Below are 21,334 nucleotides of genomic sequence, written 5' to 3'. Positions count from 1 at the left end.
AGAGAGAGAGAGAGAATGAAAGAAAGAAAGAAAGAAAGAAATTTTATTAAAGGTCCACGGAAGGCCATACATGGCCTATGGGACACAAAATCATCCGAAAGGAAAATACATCATCAACGATGCGCCAACTAGGTGGCCTCATCGTAATACAACTAAGATGCCAAAAATGGCTACAAAAATCCTAGATACAAAATGAAATGAAATAGAGTACCAAAAATGCCTAGATACAAAATGTAAAATATGAAATATGAGGAACATCGTCTTCCCTAAGGGGTCTGTGATCCAAAGAAATGATGGAAGTCATGGCCATCGACCATGCCTCCTGCCATGAGTGTGAAGATCTGGGCAAGTGTCAAGTGGGCTGCTGGCGGTGCCAAGTCTCCATGGAGCAATCTCCTCCAAAAATCTGCCATCATCCTCCGTCGTCTAGAAATAAAGCGACGGGTATGACCTCTGTGTAAGATCATCCTGCGGTGCTGCCGGATCATGTCATATGTACATCCTCGAGGTGGAACCATCGGTGCTCTCTGGCAAGCTGGGCTATCTCTGTGCTCATGGTCCTGCGCCTCGTCTTGCTCCTCATGAATAACCAGGTCTGTGGCAGGGATGCGACGGTGCTCTCTGAGGAATCTCTCTCTGTATGTGGTGATCTCCCTGATGAACAACGCTAAGCAATACTGATCCTCATACTCCATAATCCGAGAGAGAGGTCCAAAACCGTGCCCAAATAAACAGTGAAATCTGCCACGGATCTCATAATATAAAGGGCATCTGCAAACGAGAGAGAGAGAGAGAGAGAGAGAGAGAGAGAGAGAGAGAGAGAGAGAGAGAGAGAATTGATTAACATCTATGAAAGACCAAAGGGTGTATGAGACTTTAAAAACATAGTTACAATGAAACCTAAGGGTAGGGCCACTAAAATGGACTACTCTACCCAAGACTGATGCCTGTGACGAGAAATAAAAGTAGTACATTGCACTAGCGCTACGAGAGGAGGAACCCACAAAGGGAGGGCAAACACCAAGGAATCCTCTGTTCGTTCATCATTCGGTCATCCGCCCTTGTGTGACAGGGCTTGTGTAGGCTGTCTGTGGGACCAACGTGAATGGACGATTGAGGAGAGAATAGAGAGCTCGACTGATAGTGGCTCAGGATCTGGCAAGGTTGGCATCGAAAGAGAAAATCAGTGATAGAATGCTATTGTTGCTTGGGCTGTCTAGGTCCATCTCTCATCCTCTATAGTCTCTGTGATGTGGCTTGTCTTAACAAGTTCTATCATCACTCGCTCACCTCAAAGAGAGAGGATATGCCTGTGGCTCTCGTGTGAGAGGATGTCCTCTTGCTCTCTCCTACGTCGGATACCCTATTGTCCTTGGCCGAGATCACTCGAGAAAAGTCCATGATCATTCTTTGACTGGGTCGGCTGGTCGCTCATGTGCTCTCCTCTGTGCCCATATGAGCTGATCTCTGTGTCTCTGGGCCTTATGAAGGAAAATAGCCACCCTCCGCGGATTTGGATGTGTAGGAATTCTCTGATTGGGCTGAAACCGATACTTAAAAGACATTTGGTCTCGTCCACAGATCTTATAGTATACGAAGGCATTTGAAAGCATAGTGATTCTCGGTCTTGGTCTTTTGAATCTCACATAAAGTGGAGACCTCAATGCATGTGGGAGATGAATCTGGATGAGCCGAGTGGTTCGATGAACCCCTCTTCAGAGTTCCGTAAGCAATGATCTATGTAGAAGTTGAGTTTCACCGAATGCTTATTAGGTGCTAACCAAGTTCTGAATGAGTAGTGTTGTACGAGATCCTCTCTAATGACTTGGTTAAGGTCTTGATATAGGTAAGTGAAATGGATGGAGCGTCAAGGCTATACTAAAATGATACCAATATGTTTATTTGTATCCCCAAGCTTGTGAACCATCTGCGTGTCCTAGCATACCTACTCCTTTGATCCCCCTCCGACTCCAATGCCATAGATGAAGTCAGGGCTAGCCTTGGCAGTCTGTGTTGTTTAGCTCTCGTGGCACACACGTCTCTAATTTTATGAAGATACGTAACCACCTTGAAGATTGCATCAAGGTTTGCAAGTATCTTATGATGTAGGACCGATGGTTTACAGCAGATCATGTGAGTGAAAAGCCAAATTTGAGTTCTCTCTATGCGGGACCAATCTGTCCCCGCCGCCAATACGTCTGTCCTGCAAAAGGGACTGGCATGCATCTTTGTCGGGTGGACGAATGAGCCAAAAAGAAGAGACTTGGTTTTGGGATCGAGTGGAAGCATTGGTGCTCAAGTGTGGGGAGTGTGGTATGTCCCCTGTTTAAATGGGCCTTCATAGTTGGTCGCATTGTGAAAATCAGACCTGAAAAGAGGAGACCCAGTTGTATAGGATGCAACGATCTCTAGGGGAGTTTCGTCAAAGGTAAACTGCTCATGCGCAGTCACCGTGACCTTAAAATCATCTGGAGCGCACCGACATGCCACTAGAGATCCTCAACTGAGGAGGAGAGTAGGACTATGTCATCTGTGTATACTCGGATCGGAATGAAGGAGCGAGTAATGAAGAAGTTGCACCTCCTAGAGTCATGATGAAGGACTCGAGCTCGTCGATGTACAGGCCAAACAAGGTCGGTGATAACGGACAACCTTGTTTCACTCCGATCGTGCTCATGATCTTCTCTGTCCACCTTGCCGAAGCCTTTACTCTACCTGATATCCACTCGGAGATCGCCGGACTCCCCAAATAATGTCCTGCCACAATCAAGTAGGTGTTTGAAAAGTCGAGCTCGTGGTGTCGAAGCTTTGCGAAAATCCACAAAGCAACAATAAAGGCTATGCTTTCGTGCTCGGGCCTCCTCAGTGACAACTTGCAATGTAAAATGTGATCCTATACTCTAGGTCTACTTGAAAGCTTACCTTTCCCATTGCTCTGTGTCCCGCACACTCTGCCTCTTGGGTAACACGATTGTCAAGTATTGTTGCATAAATCTTGGACTTGACGTTTCCAATCATGATGGTCTTGTCATTCTCCGAACTCATGGGATGACCGGCCTTGTGAAGTGAGAGAGAGATTGCTTGTGAGTTCATTGAGAGAAAGAGACTGAAATCCATTCAGTTTGAGAGATTTTTGAGTTTTGAGAGAGATTTCGATTGATTTCTTCTTTGAGAGAGGGGGAGAGATGTGTAAGACTTTGGGTGAGAGAAATAGCTTTGGAGAAAACTGTAGCTCCCTCGATAACAAGACTTCGAGCCTAGCTCGTGACTTCTTCAAGACCTCCAGCACAAAGCTCCTTCTTGGCTGAGGCGCAACTCCTCCATCCTTTGACTCTAAGATAGCCTTGCTAGTTGATTCGGAGGTTTGTCCAACGACTCCAAAATGTCTTTGCAATAGTGCGGCTGACCATCCAGCCTACACTCACGCAAAGCCAAAAACACCAAGCACCAGCTCTGCAAGCCGCTCCATCTCTGCACAGCTCCTCTATGGGTTCCCGACAACCTTGATCACTGAGGGTCTAGGGGTGGGGAAACTGGTGAAAATGCTTCATTGAATAGCTTTGCTAAGATCGGGCTAGTGTACTAAGAACTTGCGCCTCCTAGAGTCATGATGAAGGACTCGAGCTCATCGATGTACAGGCCAAACAAGGTCGGTGATAACAGACAACCTTGTTTCACTTCGATCGTGCTCATGATCTTCTCTATCCACCTTGCCAAAGCGCTTACTCTACCTGATATCCACTCGGGGATTGCCGGACTCCCCAAATAATGTCCTACCACGATCAAGTAGGTATCTGAAAAGTCAAGCTCGTGGTGTCGAAGCTTTGCGAAAATCCACAAAGCAACAACAAACGCTCTGCTTTCGTGCTCGGGCCTCCTCAGTGACAACTTGCAATGTAAAATGTGGTCCTATACTCTATGGTCTACGTGAAAGCCTACCTTTCCCATTGCTCTGTGTCCTGCACACTCTGCCTCTTGGGTACCACGACTGTCAAGTACCGTTGCATAAATCTTGGACTTGACGTTTCCAATCATGATGGTCTTGTCATTCTCCGAACTCATGGGACGCCCGGCCTTGTGAGTTGAAATATTAGTGCTGAGGGTCTAGGGGCGGGGAAACTAGTGAAAATGCTTCATTGAATAGCGTTGCGAAGATTGGGCTAGTGTACTAATACCACCATCCCACCAAGCTTATAGATGTCATCGCAGGACTTCCGAGCTTTTATGGTCTGAGTACTTGCTTTGAGTTTCTTGATATATCACTCAACAAGTGCCGTTGCAAGCCCTTTGCCTGAGCCCATAGCGGCTTATATGAATTTCTTTTGTTGTTTGTGCCTTCTCTCATAGGCCCGAAAGGCCTCCCAAAGACGCTAATACATCTCCCGTTAGGAAACACGAATGGTTCACTTGCTTGGGGCCACATATAACATGATTGCCATAAGGCTCTGTCCATTCCGATTACTTATCAGGAGATGGACCACCTACATCCTGCCTAGCCAAAGATCATGAGGGGCTCTATACAGAGTACATTGTACGTAGCTCTTCGATGTGATGTAGAACATATTGCGTGTGGGATCCTCTTTCGATACGGTGTGGAGCAGGGTCTCTATGATCTTTGTATCCGATGAGCGTATCAAGGGTGATACCTTGACTCTGTTGATCCACTTTGAGTCATCATGCAGGCTCTAGTCACCCGTTGCACCGTGTGTGGTCTCTGTGTTTCTGGCTCCATGGCTGTGCGTCATCTCTTTCCACTGATCCACTGTGTCTTCATATCAACTAGGTCTCCTCCTCCACTGCACTATGTCATGGGCCTGACTCAAACACATTTAAATCTGTGACATCTCTCTATGCTCTGTCTATGTCTGTTTCTTGTGACACTATCACCTGCCGATGTCTGATTTGTCTCAATAAGGTCTCTTTGTGTCTTTGCATCTCAATCATGTAGAGAGTCATACAAACTTGATCATGGAAGATCATCTGTCACCACCTCCTCCAATCTGCATAACCTTCAGATCCATTGCTTGCTAGATGTGCCTGCGGCTCTCCTTGCCTCAATCTTCAACTAATGGGATGAGACCTGCATGTCTAATGGCAACCCTCAATGCGTGCAAGACTCATGTGTTCTTCAGGTATGGGTGTGTTTATCACTCCATCCTTTGATACTCTCAGAAAGTGGTTGTGGTAGAATTGGATCTTGGTGGGGAACTCCGAGTTTCCCCCGAGTCTGTGACATATACAGCTGAAGTAGATCCAACCATATGGTACGGTTGATCTCATCTCGTGGGATCAAGGGGGAGGGAGCATCCAAAATATTCAATTATTGAAAAGGAGGGAGTCAGTCCATTTGAATACCCTGACTGGCATACTATGTGGCTATGCATGCATAGCAAGCCGTGCTATTCCGTCTATTGGCTAATCGTCTGGATGACTCTAGTGCCAACCTCGGTAGGCTCCAGCGAGGCAAGGCCCAAAGCGTTGTGTTAAGGTATGTCAATGTTTGAAGTGTCATGACAAGAGAAATGATTATTTAGTTAATTAATAGTTATTAGAACCTTATTATTGTTAGGCGCCAATTTGATGGTGCGGTTATATGTTTGTATTTATGAGCGATCAAGCGGTGTAAATAGTACTGCCAAAACTATGTAACATTGGCCAATGATTAGTAATAAGATGTGCACACACGTGTCTAAATCCTAGGGGCAATAGGAAAGGGAAAGGTTGCATTAGAGTGCATTGAATGGTAGGTGCATGGGTCATAGGATAAGGGTAGATGTAAATGGGAAGATGGAACTTGAGTGATCTCAAGGGACATTAATGAAAGGGTAATTCCCTTTCATTGTGAATCTTACGTAGCATTCTCTCTAACACATTGCATTCATCCGCCATCTCTCTCCCACCTTGCATGTAGGTCGAAATAGAAACAAGTACCCTCACGATGGCGCTCTTCCCCATTGGAGGGCGAATTGGCATTCAAATTTTGCATGGATTGCACACATTTGCATTCTCGAAAAGTCTGGTTTTTCACATTTGGTATTAGAGCGTTGACGGGGTCCACGACCAAGACGGGAAGAGGGGGAGAGAGGAACGCGCAGAATCGTGACAGAAGCACTAGTGGGAGGCTGTTGCAGACGACGGGAGAGAAGCACAACGAGCATCGGGAACGGGCGCAGAAGCCGTAGAAAAAGGCAGAGCAGAAGGCACGACCAAGGAACGTTACGCGCAGCAGAAGAAGGCGTGAAGGAACAAGGAACGCACGTAGGACAACGAAATGCGGCGACGAAATACTGGACGGCATGCAAGCAGACAACAGTCCATCTCGCAGACAGCATACTTTCCGGGTTGTAAACATTTCTTTCCTGTCCAGCCCTGAATTCTTGAGGTTTTGAAACAAGGGATTTTTCTGAAAATTTTTTGTCTTGAACGGTGAACGGGGTGTCGTAACGGGGTCCCCCCCCCGGTGTGAATGTACCCTTAAATCCTTAAACTGTGAGGAAAAGGGGCCTTCTCGTTCTCCCCAACGGAAAGTCGGGATCGGAGCTCCAATCCGCTCAAAACAAGTAGTCCAAAGGGAGCGTACTAGTTTACAGCAGAAATACAAGAATAAAAGCCTAAAAGAGAAGGAAGAAGAGGTCATTTTATGTGTCCTCTCAACAGAAACGAAGCGGGAGTCAGATAAGTAGCACTAACTCTACAACACTTGACTTTTGCTGTAAAATCAACCCTTTTTTGAAATTACAGCAAGTCATTTTCTCTCTTGTATTACTAAAAGGAAAGAATGGAAGGGGAAGGGAGATATAACAATGAACTTATTCCTTTTCCTCCATTACCTCAAGGAGAGAGAGAAAGAACACCTTCACCTTCTCTTGAAGAGGATGGATTAGATGAGAGTTACATACATCTTGAGTATGATAACCCACAAATAGATTTACAACAGTCTCTCCTTGAAGAACCTCTTGATAGGGAGTTCTTCTTTTGTAATGAAAGAAGAAATGAGACTAGCCAAGAACAAGGTGACGAGTTTACGCCTTCAACTCAAAACCCAGCACACATGGATTATAATCCAAGTGCAAGAGAAAGAGAGGAGACTCCTGTTGATAAGCTGATTTTCCAGCTTAGCAATATGATTGAGCAGTCTATTATGACAAGATTAGGGACTAAGAGGACTTTAAGCTTTGGGAATGAAGAGTTGAGTACCCCTTCTAAGAGGTCCAAATTCCAACCGTGAGAGAGAATTGAGTTCCCCAAATATGATGGGGCAAGGGAGGTTGACAAAATCCTCAATTGGATTTACCATTTTGAGCTATACTTTGCCCATCAAGACAAGACCGAGCAAGAGAAGCTTGCTCTTGCCACATTGCATCTGCAAAAGGATGCTCTTATGTGGAGGTCTTTGTCACAAACAGGAAAAGAGCCTATTTATGAATGGGCTATGTTCGTGGAGCAACTGAAAGCCACTTTCATGCTTCTCCGCTAACAAATTTGTTGAAAAAACATTCCTTGTATGAGTGGGGAGAGGTTCACCAAGTAGCTTTTGAGGAGCTTAAGAGAACATTGGTCACTGCACCAGTGTTAACACTTCCGGAACACTTCCGGACATGGACAAAGAGTTCTTTGTTGTATGTACGGATGCGAGTGGTACCTCGATTGGGGCAGTGTTGATGCAAGGAGGGCATCCCATTGCTTATGAGAGTAGAAAACTTCAAGGGGCTGAATTGAAATATATCACGTATGAGAAGGAGTTACTAGCAGTCATTCATGCTTTAAAGTTATGGAAGCATTAATTATATGGTTTTGCTTTCAAGATTAAGACTGACCATCAAAGTATCAAGCAGGTGTTTTCTCAATCCATTGTTTCTTTAAGGCAAATCAAATGGGCTGAATATATTCAATCCTTTGGAAAACCAAATATTGAATATCAGCCAGGAGAATTTAGTAGCTGATGCTTTGAGTAAAGGGCCCCAAGTTAATCAGAAATCATTAGGAGCATTGGTTGAAGCTTATCCTTTAGATGAGGACTTCACTGACATTTATGGGAAGATTCAGCGTAATGAGGTTAGGGGTTTAGAGGCTTATTCCTTCGTGGATGGATACTTATTTTTGGGACATGCCATATGTGTACCCAAAACATTTTGGTATCTAATAATGAGTGAGTTACATGCGAGTCCATATTCTGGACATAGAGACATTAGAGGGACCATTGACAATATTGAGAGGTAGTTCCATTGGCCTAAACTTCGCAAAGAAGTTTCGACCTTTGTTCAACAATGTGACGTATGTCAACGCATTAAATATGACACAAGTAAGACTGCTGGTCTTTTGCAGCCTTTGCCTATTCCCTCTGAAAGGTGGGAACACATTACAATGGATTTTGGCTCAGGTTTCCCCAAGGTTGCTCAGTTTGAGCAGATTTTCACTATTATAGATAGGCTGAGTAAATAAACAGGCTCATTTTATTCCCTGTAAAAAGGAGTTGTCTGCTCGTGAAATATCTGCGTTTTTTGATACTCAGCATTAAGAAAAACCTGAACTTGAAGATGGGACTGAAGTTCTTACTCTGGAACAGATCGTGTACCATAAAGAGAAGAGTACTCGTGGAAAGAAGAGATATATGTATTTACTGAAGTTTAAAAACCAGCCAGCTAGTGATGCACAATGGTGGAAAGAAGAGTTCTTTACATATTTTCCACATATACTCGCAGATTATAAAGAGGCGATACCGTGTTCTTAATAGCTCGAAAGTATGGCTTCATAGGACATGCACAAACATAGAAAACTTGAAGGAAATCCATACATGTATATTAAAGATAACCTGTTATAACCAAGCCACCTCAACTTGCAATGCACACTTAATAGCAAACTTCCTAACCTAGCAAGCTAGGTGAGAGGGAGAGCATGACAAGAGAAAGTGCACGTAAGAGGAAAAGACAAGCAATAATCCAGAAGAGGACTTCTGCTCATTCAAGCAGGAGGGAGTGTCATGACAAGAGAAATGATTATTTAGTTAATTAATAGTCATTAGAACCTTATTATTGTTAGGCGCCAATTTGATGGTGCGGTTATATGTTTGTATTTATGATCGATCAAGCGGTGTAAATAGTACCACCAAAACTATGTAACATTGGCCAATGATTAGTAATAAAGATGTGCACACACGTGTCTAGGTCCTAGGGGCAATAGGAAAGGGAAAGGGTGCATTAGAGTGCATTGAATGGTAGGTGCATGGGTCATAGGATAAGGGTAGGTGTAAATGGGAAGATGGAACTTGAGTGATCTCAAGGGACATTAATGAAAGGTAATACCCTTTTATTGTGAATCTCACGTATCGGCCATCTCTCTCCCACCTTGCATGTAGGTCGAAATAGAAACAAGTACTCTCACGAGGGCGCTCTTCCCCATTGGAGGGCGAATTGGCATTCAAATTCTGCATGCATTGCACACATTTGCCTTCTCCAAAAGTCTGGTTTTTCACATCAATTTGGACTGGTGTCACGGTAATCTGTCCCTATATTATCTGATGAGGGACTAAGGGCTTACTCCGAATGATTAGGGATCCCATAATCACCTGTAGCCTCTCAAATGTCCTCCAATCAGGTACTGAGAGATCACTTCCTCAGAAGGGTGTTGTGTAAATGCCTAACTGGCTCACTAGTGTATCATATAGCCATCCCTTTGCGGGAGGGCCTTGAAAGTGTGCCTGGAAATACCGTCGTTCTAGCCAGGCCAAAGATCTTGGAGGCCTCATGAGTTATGAGGCAAGGTAGCTGAATGGGTGGAGCCTCTAGTCTGGGCATCTACACCCAAGACGATTGCAACATGAACATAAAAAGACTACTACATAATATGCCTGAGCCAAGGGAGAGGATGGAAGTGTTGATGTGGCATCACTCTAGTGGGTGTGGATGGAGGGGTCAAGCCCAGTAGAGATCCCGTTGATGCACGATGCTGCAGTGGCAGGTCCGCTGTGGTCTCCTAGCTGTAGCCCTGCATCATACAAGTGCTATCGTCACAGCAGTGAATATGGAGGGAAGATTTCCAGGCCTTATCTGTGCATTGACCTGTTGGGGAGCCTTTTGTGGGGCTTGTCATTGCAATAGTCACCATCATGGTTTGTGGTGCATTGCACAGCAAGGAAGATTTCAGTTTGAAGTACTATTGTGTCCAGAATGTGAGCAATAGGGCTTCTTTGCCCTCATAAGCAGAGAGGATTTTTCTTGCTTTACGTTGTAGTCTACGTGGACAGTTCTTGTCGGGTGGAATTTGTCTTTAGCGTTTCTAAATACTCTAGGTTGTTATCTTTAATATTTCAGAAACCTTTTCCTGAAGTGGTACTAGAATATGACAACAATGCTGATACTTCATATATTGTTTGTATTTTCACATGTTTTCAGTTTCCTATAGAATGCTCGCTTCCTTGGATGCTGGTGGAGCATGTGATTGAATCTCAGGACACAGGACTTTTGGAAACAGTTCTTATGCCATTTGACATCTACAACGATTCTGCTGAATATGCATTACATGTACTGAAGCAACGATTTCTGTATGATGAGATTGAAGCTGAGGTATGATGCACATATTTGGCTTTTTGTTTCTCTTTTCGTTTTGGTTTTTTGGCAAATGATTAAGTGTTGCTTATTATACTGCAATGGCTTTTACAATGCGTTGCTTGGGGAGTTATGCTTGGCTCTATGATCTCTACAAACTCTATACTGGAGGTCCTTTCACTAACAAATCTTACAGAGTTGGGAGCTTTTTGATAAAGCAAATTTACTGGTATTCAGACTCAGCTGAAACTTTTTAACTGTTTGTAGGTGGTTATACAGTTATCCAGGTATATCAGACTTGAGTACTGAGTAGGGATGCTTCTTCTTACTGGAACCCATGCTTCACTCTCAGAAAGTTGTGCACTCTGGTGTTCTTCTATGGTTCAAAGATATAAGATGATAGAGTTGATATCACAAGTTATACAATACTCAATCTAGAGCTTGCACCTGTTACCAACTTACCAATCTCATTGCGTGCTGTAGGCTGAGACTTCGTTTTTCCTGCAAGTGGAGATATAATGGGTTACTTGATCTGAATTTACAGCCCTTTCCCTTGATCCCTGCACACATTCCATGCCCTTGATCCCTTGATCCCTACAATTATCACATTAGCCCTAGAGAAAGAAAAGGAAGCGTTTGGCAACTTTTTTCTCAATGCGTGCTTGCTGTGTGATCTGGTGAATCTTACTACTTTGGATCCTATCTTGCGTTTGGCTCATATCACACTGTTTGAGTAGATTTCCCACGTAGTTACATGAGAGTCGAGCATTGATTTCTAACATCCGCCCTCAATGTCCACCCAAAGGTGAACTAACTCTTTGGTCCAATGCCAAGTCGATGAAGATGTCACTCCATCAAATGCTCCTAAGAGCTTTCACGAAGATGTTTGCATCATTCTTCCCAGTTGAAAAATAGACCAACTTAACTCTCCTTTAGAATGTATCAAATGCCAACTAGTCTTGACTTGGGGTGTATCAAATTCCTTTCATGCCAGGGAGTCATTTTGGACCCAGACGGGAGGTAGGGCCAACAAGCAGTTCTTCTCTACTCTTGGCCCTAGACGTAGTAGGGAGAGCGTTTCATATCTTGTTGACTAAGACAGAGTTTTACAGACACATCTAGATACCGTCTTGCAGATAGCGACATATTTCTATCTCTCCCTTCTTACAATAGATCCTAACACTCAGACGAGAGATGATGCTCGAGTTGTTATTTGGCAGCATTTACCTATGTTGGTGACTGGAGATATGATACTCTCACTTGATGCACCATTCACCAACATAGAGTTTGGGACTGCTCTCTCTCTGCTCTTCTCAAGGGCAAGTGCCCTGGTTCAGATGGGCTTACACCCTCTTTCTTCTTTCATTTTGGGATCAGATTGGAAATCACATTACCTCAGCCTTGCAGGGTGTTTGGGACTCGGGTGAGATGGCAGAGTCACTTGCGGAGGGCCTCATTCATCTTATCCCAAAAGGGGATTGTAGGAATTTAATGTCTCAGTAGAGACTGATCACTTTGTTGGGCACTTTGTACAAAATCCTAGCAAAAGCAATCAGCCTACATCTACAGCCCTTTCTTCCAGATCTTATACATGATACGCAAACAGGTTTTGTGCATGGTAGGAGCATCTTCGATAATATTTTATCATTTTGGGAGGTTTATGAATGGGCCATGCATAATGGCCATAGGCTTGCCATTCTACTGCTGGACTTTGAGAAAGCTTATGGTAGAGTAGACTGGGGTTTTCTAGAGGGTATTCTCTCTCGCTTTGGATTCATAGATGCATGGATCAGAGGGGTGTCAGCAGCTCTTTAAAGATCAGCCCATAGCCAGGTTCTCATTGGTGGACTCAAGGGAGACATATTTCAGATTACCGGATCGGTCCGTCAAGGATGCCCTTTAGCCCCCTTTCTCTTTTTATTTGTGGCCGAAGCTATGAGTTACTACTTTAGAGCTCAAGCTGATATTATCATTTTCTTTCCGGGTCGTATGCCTGTTGCTGCAGATGTTGGTAATTGGTTGACCAGAACCTTGGGTAGTTGCTACGTCAGAAAAGTCCACTATGCAGCAAGGGGATTTTTGAGGTAATCATGAGTGATGAAGAGCATAAACAGATTTTGTTGGAGCATTCTCCTCTCTTTTATGGATAGCTGGTTCATGTGTTGCCTTGGTTCCCTACCAGGAATTATAAAGCTTTGATTCGACATGCTGTCTTGCATGGGTAGAAGTGGTTGATTTTCCCCAATCCTTGGCCTCTCTTCTACCAAAAATTGCAGCTTCTATTGGCAAGGTGGTTTGTCCATAGTGATAAAATAACATTTCAAACAGATTTTGTGTTTTGTGGGACACTGATAATCCAACCCCAGAACCATATTCGGTTACACTCAACAATGTTTCGATGGGGAGTGTCTTTTATAAGTTGAGATGGGGTTTATTTGCAAGTGCATGCTTTGAATGTAAGAAATTTGGGCGCCTCGCTTCCCAATGCCCTTCACGTGCTCCCAAAATTCTATTGGAGGCTGAATCTCTCCCGCTTCAGAATACGAATTCCAATGCCTCTTCTATGATGAAGAATAAGGGCATTCGACAGCTTTTTGTTGAAAAAGAAATAGGCAATACGCAGGCCAAACACTTTGCTGAACACTTTGCAAGTCAGACTGAACACTTTGCTGGTAATTACATTTTAATGCTAGGGAACACTCTTTCTCAGGGGTGGCATTCTTGGTGAAGCATGATCTTCAGCCGCTTGTGGCCCTCAATGGTCATCAAGGTAGATGGATTATCATACAATGCATCATTCGGGGAGATTTTGAATCTGCCTCAGTCTATGCTCCACAATCTTCACGCGAAAGGGCTTTGATTTGGGATGCTATTCAGAGTTATCATGGCGACAGGATGCTTTCATCTGTGGTGACATTAATAATGCTCCACAAGAGGGAGATAATATCTCGGGTAACACTCATATGTTAGCCTCGGAAAAGCAAGTATGGTCTCAATTTTTGCTTCAGCTTAGTGTTATTGATCTCTGGAAGGAATTACGACCCATGCTGCCGGGCTACACCTTTCGGCATACTGCCCAATCTTCTTATCAGGCACGCTTGGATAGATGGTATCGAGTTGATCCGCAGCATTGTGATAATTTCACTTGTAAACTTTGGATTGACCATGCCTTCACACATTCGGATCATGCGCCTCTGTGTGTTTTGCGGGACATTGATAATCCAATTGTAGAATCATATTCCATTACAGTCAACGATGTTTCGATGGGCAGTGTCTTTTATAAGTTGAGATGGGGTTTATTTGCATGTGCATGCTTTGAATGTAAGAAACTTTGCTTCCAAATGCCCTTCACGTGTTCCCAAAATGCCATTGGAGGCTGAATCTCCCCCGCTTCATAAGAATTCTAATGCCTCTTTTGTGATGAAAAATACGGGCATTCGTCAGCTTTTTGTTGAAAAGGAAAAAGGAAAAACGCAGGTTGCATCGAATGATAGTACTCCTCTTTCTGTGCCCTTTACATCTCAACCTCAGGTGAAAAACTTTGACTGAAGCTTGGCAAACTATCTCGCCTAGGAGACCCTTGCCTTCCAGGTCTTGGAATGGTGCATCTTCCAAGGGAAAAACTACTGAAGAGAATTTTGGAATTGGTATTACTTGGCTGTAGTGATTGCAAATCGTACTCTATTTCCAGAAGAGGAAGTTTCTGCTCTCTTGGCTTCTCCTCAAGCTGATTCTTCCTTTCAAGGAAGAGACCTTGATATTGAGGTGGAAATGCAATCATAGACAGCTTTTTAGATGTTGTACATACTCGTCTTATATGTGTAAATATGCTTGATCATATCAAATGTGTTACTCTCAATGTACAGGGTATGTGTGTTGGTACAACATGTCCATCCTATTCTTTCTGCTACAGAGGCTTTGGAACTAGAAAACCCCTTCACAGAAAGTGAATTGTCTGATGCAGTTAAATCGTGTGGTAAATGGATATCTCTAGGATGGGATGGTCTCATGTTGAGATTTTCCTGGCTTTTTGGGATCTTCTGAAATCTACTCTGTTGTGCATGGTTAATTCAGCTTGGGAAAATCAGCACATACCAATGTCATGGGAAAAAGGACTTGTGAAGCTCCTTCCTAACAAGCAATTATGTGATTCACTCTCTGATTGAAGACCAATCACGCTTATGCCGGTCATTTACAAAATCATAGGCAAAATGGTTGTAGACCATATCTAAGGTTATTTGCATGAGGGGCTGCATCCTTCTCAATATGGGTTTATCCCTCATAGGCATATCACAGACAATATTGCAGACGCTTATGTTGGGATGGAATATGCAAAATACAGGCAGCAGGATGTACTACTCTTGGAGGTGGATATTGCAAAAGCTTTTGATACAGTTCAATGGGAATTTATCTGGCAAACCATGCGAGCTTTGGGGTTTGGATTAAAAATGCAGTAGGCTATCTAGTGGCTCTATGCGGACAGCAAAGCTGCATGTATTCTTTCTAGAGACATTTCTGAAGAATGGACTCTTCTTTGTGCGGTCCGTCAAGGATGTCCCCTTAGTGCTTTGCTGTATGCCATTGCTACGCATCCTATGCTGCAATATTTAGACCATCTGGTGGATACAGGAATCCTTCATAGCTTGGAAATGGCAGAAAATGGCAGCATGGCTACTCAAGCCTACGCTGATGATTCCTTTTTAACCCCAAAGAATACTTAGAATTATCATTCTGCTTTGATGCAAGCTCTTTCACTCTATGGTTTGGCAATTGGTCTTCATGTGAAATTTCAAAAGTCTAATCTACTCCCCTTGCATTCTAAAGACTTGCATGGTCTCTTATGGCCAAGGGAAATAATTCCACCCACTCAGATTGTTTGTCATCTTGGTTACCCTTTGGGTTGGGGGATCACTAGTCGTCAACAGATTGATTGGGTGCTTGCCAAGCTAAAAAAAAAGCTTGAATTTTGGAAAGGCTTGAATAGTGCAGTCCATTCTAGTGGCCTATATTCAATTTTATGTGCCTTTGATCATGTTCATCAAAGCGGATCTTGCTTCTTTCATTTTTGTAATCATGGAACTCTTTGTGCAATCCAAGCCTGGCCGCCAAAGTCTAAGACTGATTTCAGTGCATCGAATATGTTCATCAAAATTGCATGGAGGTCTTAATATCATTGATATCCAGGTGTACATCCTTGCTCACAAAGGGAAAATGCTGCTGCAATTTATGCAAAGTGATTGAGAACTTCAGGATAGGCTGGAGGATTGGATTTTGACTTCCCGAGATCCTCCTTTGGTCCTTTGCGGCTATCTCAGATTATAGTGCTTGCATTATATAAAATTCTTTGCCTCAGTCTTGGGTTTCAGATAAGGCTAATTCTATTTGGTGAATGCATCGGCCAGCTAAGTGGTGGAGAAAGAGACTAAGGCAACTTTGGGCATATAAAGTTCCTCTTCAACAAAACAGGTCTTTTGTTCAAGAGTTTATTCTAGGGGTTCTTCCATCTGGCCGAATAATGGCATGTAGACACATTGCTCCTGTTGTTTGTCACAGATGTTTGACTTCTCAGGAGACTGTGCTTCATTTGTTTTGGTTTTGCCCGTCCTCTCGTGAGCTTTTTGATTTTCTTGGACAACAGTTGAGAACGAGATCTTGACTCCTACTTTTGGAAAATTCTTTTGGCTCTTTGGTTTTCATCTGCGCACTCAAGAGTTTGATCTTTTCTTTGTTTGGGTTCATTATTGGGCACTTTGGACTTTATGTATAGACAAGAATTTTAAAGTCTTTGGTGATCCAAAATTTTCTTTGTTCGCTCTCTTCAAGCATTCTTTGCAACAATCTTTTTTTGATTGCTTTTAGACTCGCTACATAGATCATGATGTATAGAGATTTTCAGCTGATGTAATTTAAAGCTCCTCGCTTTGAGGAGGCTTTCTTGTAATATAAACAATCATGGCTTTCACTAAAAAAAATAGTGTGTGTGTGTGTAAAATACAAAAAGGGATCCATCCTACTTTATGAATGCTTTTCCTTTGTAAGGATTGGCAGCTGGTTTGCATGTCAAATTTTGGAAAAACTAAGCTCCTTCCCTTGCATGACAAGGAATGGCATTCCTCGCTGTGGTGTGGACAAATAATATAGTGCATGCAGATAGTCAGACATCTTGGTTACCCTACCCTTTGGGGTGGAAACAGACTCACAGACAACAACGGTATTGGCTGCTTCAGAAACTTAATAAGAAATGGAATACTGGATACTGGCTACTTGGCCCTTGCATGTTTGTTTGCGAATTGTGTAATCCATTCTGCTAGCCTATATTCAGTTCTGTCTGCATTTGATGATGTTTACTAAAAAGGATATCAACTCTGCCATGTCTGCTGAAATGGAACTCTTATGGAAATCACATCATCGTAAGGCTCTCAAGCTTCTTTCTATGGAACACTTATGCACTCCCAAAATGCACGAGATATTATTAATATTCAGCTGCATATCTTGGCCCACAAGGGAGACATGATGTTCCAATTCATGATGCAGACTCATCAGCCCTGGGCTGTTATGGCTTGTCATTTGCTACGGCATACTAATCCTACTGTTTATGGCTTTTGGGAGTCAACACAATGGGATTTGCTTGTTGGGCACATTTAGGGAATAATTTGGGCTGTCCCTTTGTCACTCGGATGCTTTTGACTAGAAAAGCATACTCTCACATTTGACGTGGTTTCTCCAAATGGTAACTCTTTCCGTGTTGAAAGTATTCAATAGTCAAAAGATTTTGCTGCTCCTCTGCTTTGCAAGAGCCTAGGCACTCTTATTTTATATGATCTAGGGGTATTCATGTTGTGGCAGATGTATTGGATGGCATAGGTTTGGTGATGCCCTTTCCAATGGCGGCTCATCGTTTGCTCTAGAGATGCATTAACAATGGGGCTTAGGGAGTACGCTACCACATTGAACTTCCCCTTCCGATATGTCAATTGGATATCAAACTCTTGCATTATGTCAGCCCACCTAGTGTTTCTTCCTTTACGCTCTGGCTGACTGAATGCTTTCTTGATAAAAAATGATCTTGAATTGACACCATATAAATAATGCCTCGATTTCTTCAACGCATAAACTATAGCATATAGTTCCTTCTCATATGCTGAGTAATTCCGTTGGGCTCGGTCTAACTTTTTGCTTTCAAAAGTCACTAATCGACCCTTTATATTAGACCTAGAACCTAGACAACTTGTATCTAACTCTAGACAACTCAGAATTCTACCAAAATGGAGCCATTTTTTAGCTCTTGAAAAGCTCTCGAAACTCGATAGGTTTTGAGATCGCTTCCCACTCACTAGACTATGCCATCTAGGTCTGTCCTCATTGACTAAGCATCATAGCCTAACGCAGTGGGCTTACCCCCGAGGCCTTTGATGGTGTTAGGTAAGAACTATCAGATATGGAGAACCCTTTCGGATGTGCGAAGCGTTGTCAGTCTCGTTCTTCCTCTTGGTAATTTAATACCAGGTGGAGGGTCATCCGGTAAGATAGTCAATCGACTCATAAGTCCACTAGTGTGAAATCCACCTCATGCACTAGCTCTCGACATCCTGTCACTGAATGGATACTGAAGATCCATTAAGAAGGCAGAGAAATACCATATTGAAGATGGTGCATCACATCGAAGGTGTTGGAATCGCACTGAAGGTGATTGGGCATACTGAAGACGACAGATCGCACTAAAGGCGATAAGAGCTTTGAAGTTCGGACAAGGTCAAGATAGCTTGCATGGTGATCAGCTATGAAAAGAGAGTACTCTAAGCTGCAAAAGAGCATGTGCACATAGTAGAAAAGATGCCCAGCCAGGATGTGAATCTTGCAACCAGAACTCACATAGAAAAATACACTAGTGTGAGTGGTAACATGAGATCTCAATAATAGAAAAATAAAAATGTGGCCAGAAGAAAGAACCATGGTTACAAAATCTCTCCTCTTTGACTCTTTAGTCACACCAGTGGTGCTATGTGAGCAGGTGGACCACATAGAGATTAAGTGGGTCACGTTCGAGGGAGTACAAGTCACGATGCTCTCCTACATGATCCCTTGATAGAGAGGCACTCCACATGGCATCATACTTCGAGAATTCGGTGCTCGACTTCTACACGCAGATATCTCATTTAAGATCATCAAGTATCTGGATAGGTTTCAAGAATATGGCATGACCAAGATGGGTAGACAAATGTAGGATTACGTAGAAAAATGAAGCCGATAAACAAGATGACGACTTGTATGCTGTTATTGCAGTAGCACTCAAGTGCAAGTTAATACAATGAAGTGATGAAACGTCACTATGAAGGCTAGCCCTCATACCCTAGCCTGGTCAACTCATGGGGCATCATTAAGTTGTAAGAGTTGACTCTATCAAAATGAACTATTAGTTCAACCACACTAGCACATTAATGAGCACTAGCTACAAGGGCATCCCAGGGCTAACTTGGACATGGTACGGACAAAGTAATTTTGCAACAGCTCAGAGATTGCTAGAACTAATGCCAAGTTATACATGTTCATCTAAAAGGTTTGAGCAACTTACGTAATTATCGGGATGGTAGAATCACGTAACAAGTGGAATCAACCTTGGTCATGAAAGGGACTTGGTGAAGATATATGCCAAATTATCTTGTGTCAGAACATAAGCGAAAAATCACATCCGACTTGTGGCTGTAAATCACTTGCTTGTGGCTGAGGTGGAGGCTCCATGGACTCATCAAAATCTGGTTCAGACTTGAACAAGGGCATCAATATATCAAAGACATTAGAAGGAACAATTTAGCTGTTTTGGACAGCTCCAATAACAGCACGACAGAGCTTTCAGCAAAGACAACATCTCTACTATTGATAACCTTGCATGTACTAGGCTGATATAACTTACACACTTTGCTTTCTGAGCTGTAAGCAATGAAAATGCATTTAAATGCCTTGTCCTCAAGCTTGTGTCATGATGGAGACAGAACATGTGCATATGCAAGGCATCCAAACACTCTCATGTGTAAGGTAACGGGCCTACAGCCCGTCCATGCTTCATAGTATGTGATAGTCTTTAATGCCCTAGTGGGTGACTTGTTCAAGACATAATTGGCACACATAATGGCATCCAACCAGAAATTGTTGGGCAAAGACTTACTCTTCATTAGACACCTTGCCATCTCCATCAATGTTCTTTTCTTGCATTCCGGAACAACATTTCGTTGAGGTGTATATGGCACTATACACTCTTGTATGATACTGTGAGATGCTTAAAACTCACCAAACTCGTGGGACATGTAATCACGTCCCTATGTAAGAAGCTTGTGTCTGCTTTCATCTCAATCATGGCAAGTAATTGCTTAAAGGGAGTTCAATGGGTAATTCCAAGTATGATGCCTAGAGTAACAAAGATGCTATCCGCATGGACCGACAAACATCAATGTGAACAAAATGCAACTTACGGGCTGCACCAACACTCCCATTGCAATCTGGATTGCAGGTAGTTCCCTAGTATGCATATGTTTCAATTTTGACAGTTTGCAGAAGTCTCCTCAATGTAGGGAAAATCTGATTTGTTTGGTTCTAGCAGAGTCGAACAAAAAAAGAGAAGAGAATTTATTTAAGCGACACAAGCAGAGTCAAACTTAAGTAGATATGCAAAGAGAGAGCCACTTCGAGGCAGAGATAAGAGGAGTGGGTGTTCAGCTAATATAGCAGGTATTGTGCCCTATGTCACATGAGCCGAGTTCTTTAAATGCCAGACTAACAAATGTGGATGATGCCTTGCAGAATAATTGCATGCAAGTAAAGGGCAAGAAGAATTATGAAAAACCATTTACTTTTTGACTCGGAGACTCCTTGGGAGGAAAAGGTAAAAGGTGTTCATATAGTGGAAAGGGAAAAACTCAAGTGGCTTAATGCTGTGAATTATAGGCCTGAAAATTACGTGGGTAGAAGCAATGACAGAATTTTCGACATCGTTGAAGCATGTCTTCACAAATGGGACGAGGCATTTGACATTTGTGAAGCTCATAATGAGATAATGAGGATTCGAGAGGCCACACATACGTTTTTAGAAACTGCGGGTTGGTGGTGGATGAAAGAATAGAAAGTCAATGTAGCTCCAGTCATGTGGGACAATTTTAAACTGCAGTTTTTAGAAAACAGTTCTACCACTAGAGGAGGGTTCGAGAGCATGGGATGATTACTAAATACCTCAATCTGAGGAATTTGTTGGTAGCAAAATATACTGACAATTCATTGAAAGTGTAATGAAAATTTTTGAGCCACAATCGTAGTTCGTTCAAGTCAAGCATTATATGTTTGGCATGAATGACATAATAAAAATTGAAATTCAGAGGTAGTATGTGAGAGCTCCTATGGAATGTTCCCATTTGATGTTTGGATGAGCGGATATGATTTTCAATTGGAGTTGTTTTCATTGGATAAGCACTCGTGCTTTAAGGTGATCTTCCGCTTGTAGAGCGGCCACAAACTCTTGGTATAACACCGTTGTGCACTGTAGTGGAACTTCATTTGTGGTGTCTTCCGTTGCCTCATTGTTTTGCACTAGCAATTGGAGTTCAAGATTTGAGATGGCTATCTTTTGAGATTGCATCTCATCAATTTTTTCCTTATACTTATGGTAGATGGATGTATATGCATCCTTAACATTTCTCATTAAGATTTTTTCCTTATACTTATAGTAGATGGATGTATATGCATCCTTAAGATTTTACATTTGCAAGGTAACTTGTGCTTGTTGAGGAATGACTTCACTGGTA

The 21,334-nt window shown here is 42.8% G+C and overlaps 1 protein-coding gene across 2 annotated transcripts in view; it reads left to right on the top strand.

The window, feature by feature from the left end:
* PIR121 (transcription activator) overlaps positions 1-21,334 on the top strand; it is a 312,434-nt gene that overhangs the window by 193,309 nt on the left and 97,791 nt on the right. For both annotated transcript variants that reach the window (XM_087382159.1, XM_087382158.1), the window contains exon 18: positions 10,392-10,562. In XM_087382159.1, coding sequence (XP_087238285.1) covers positions 10,392-10,562 — 171 coding nt within the window. The remainder of the gene's footprint in view (positions 1-10,391; positions 10,563-21,334) is intronic.

This window comes from Dipteris shenzhenensis, chromosome 12 (genome assembly GCF_047967505.1).
Source record: "Dipteris shenzhenensis isolate YYH24624 ecotype China chromosome 12, Dip_SZ_1.0, whole genome shotgun sequence".
NCBI lineage: Eukaryota > Viridiplantae > Streptophyta > Polypodiopsida > Gleicheniales > Dipteridaceae > Dipteris > Dipteris shenzhenensis.
This window is presented reverse-complemented; position numbering and strand designations above follow the sequence as displayed.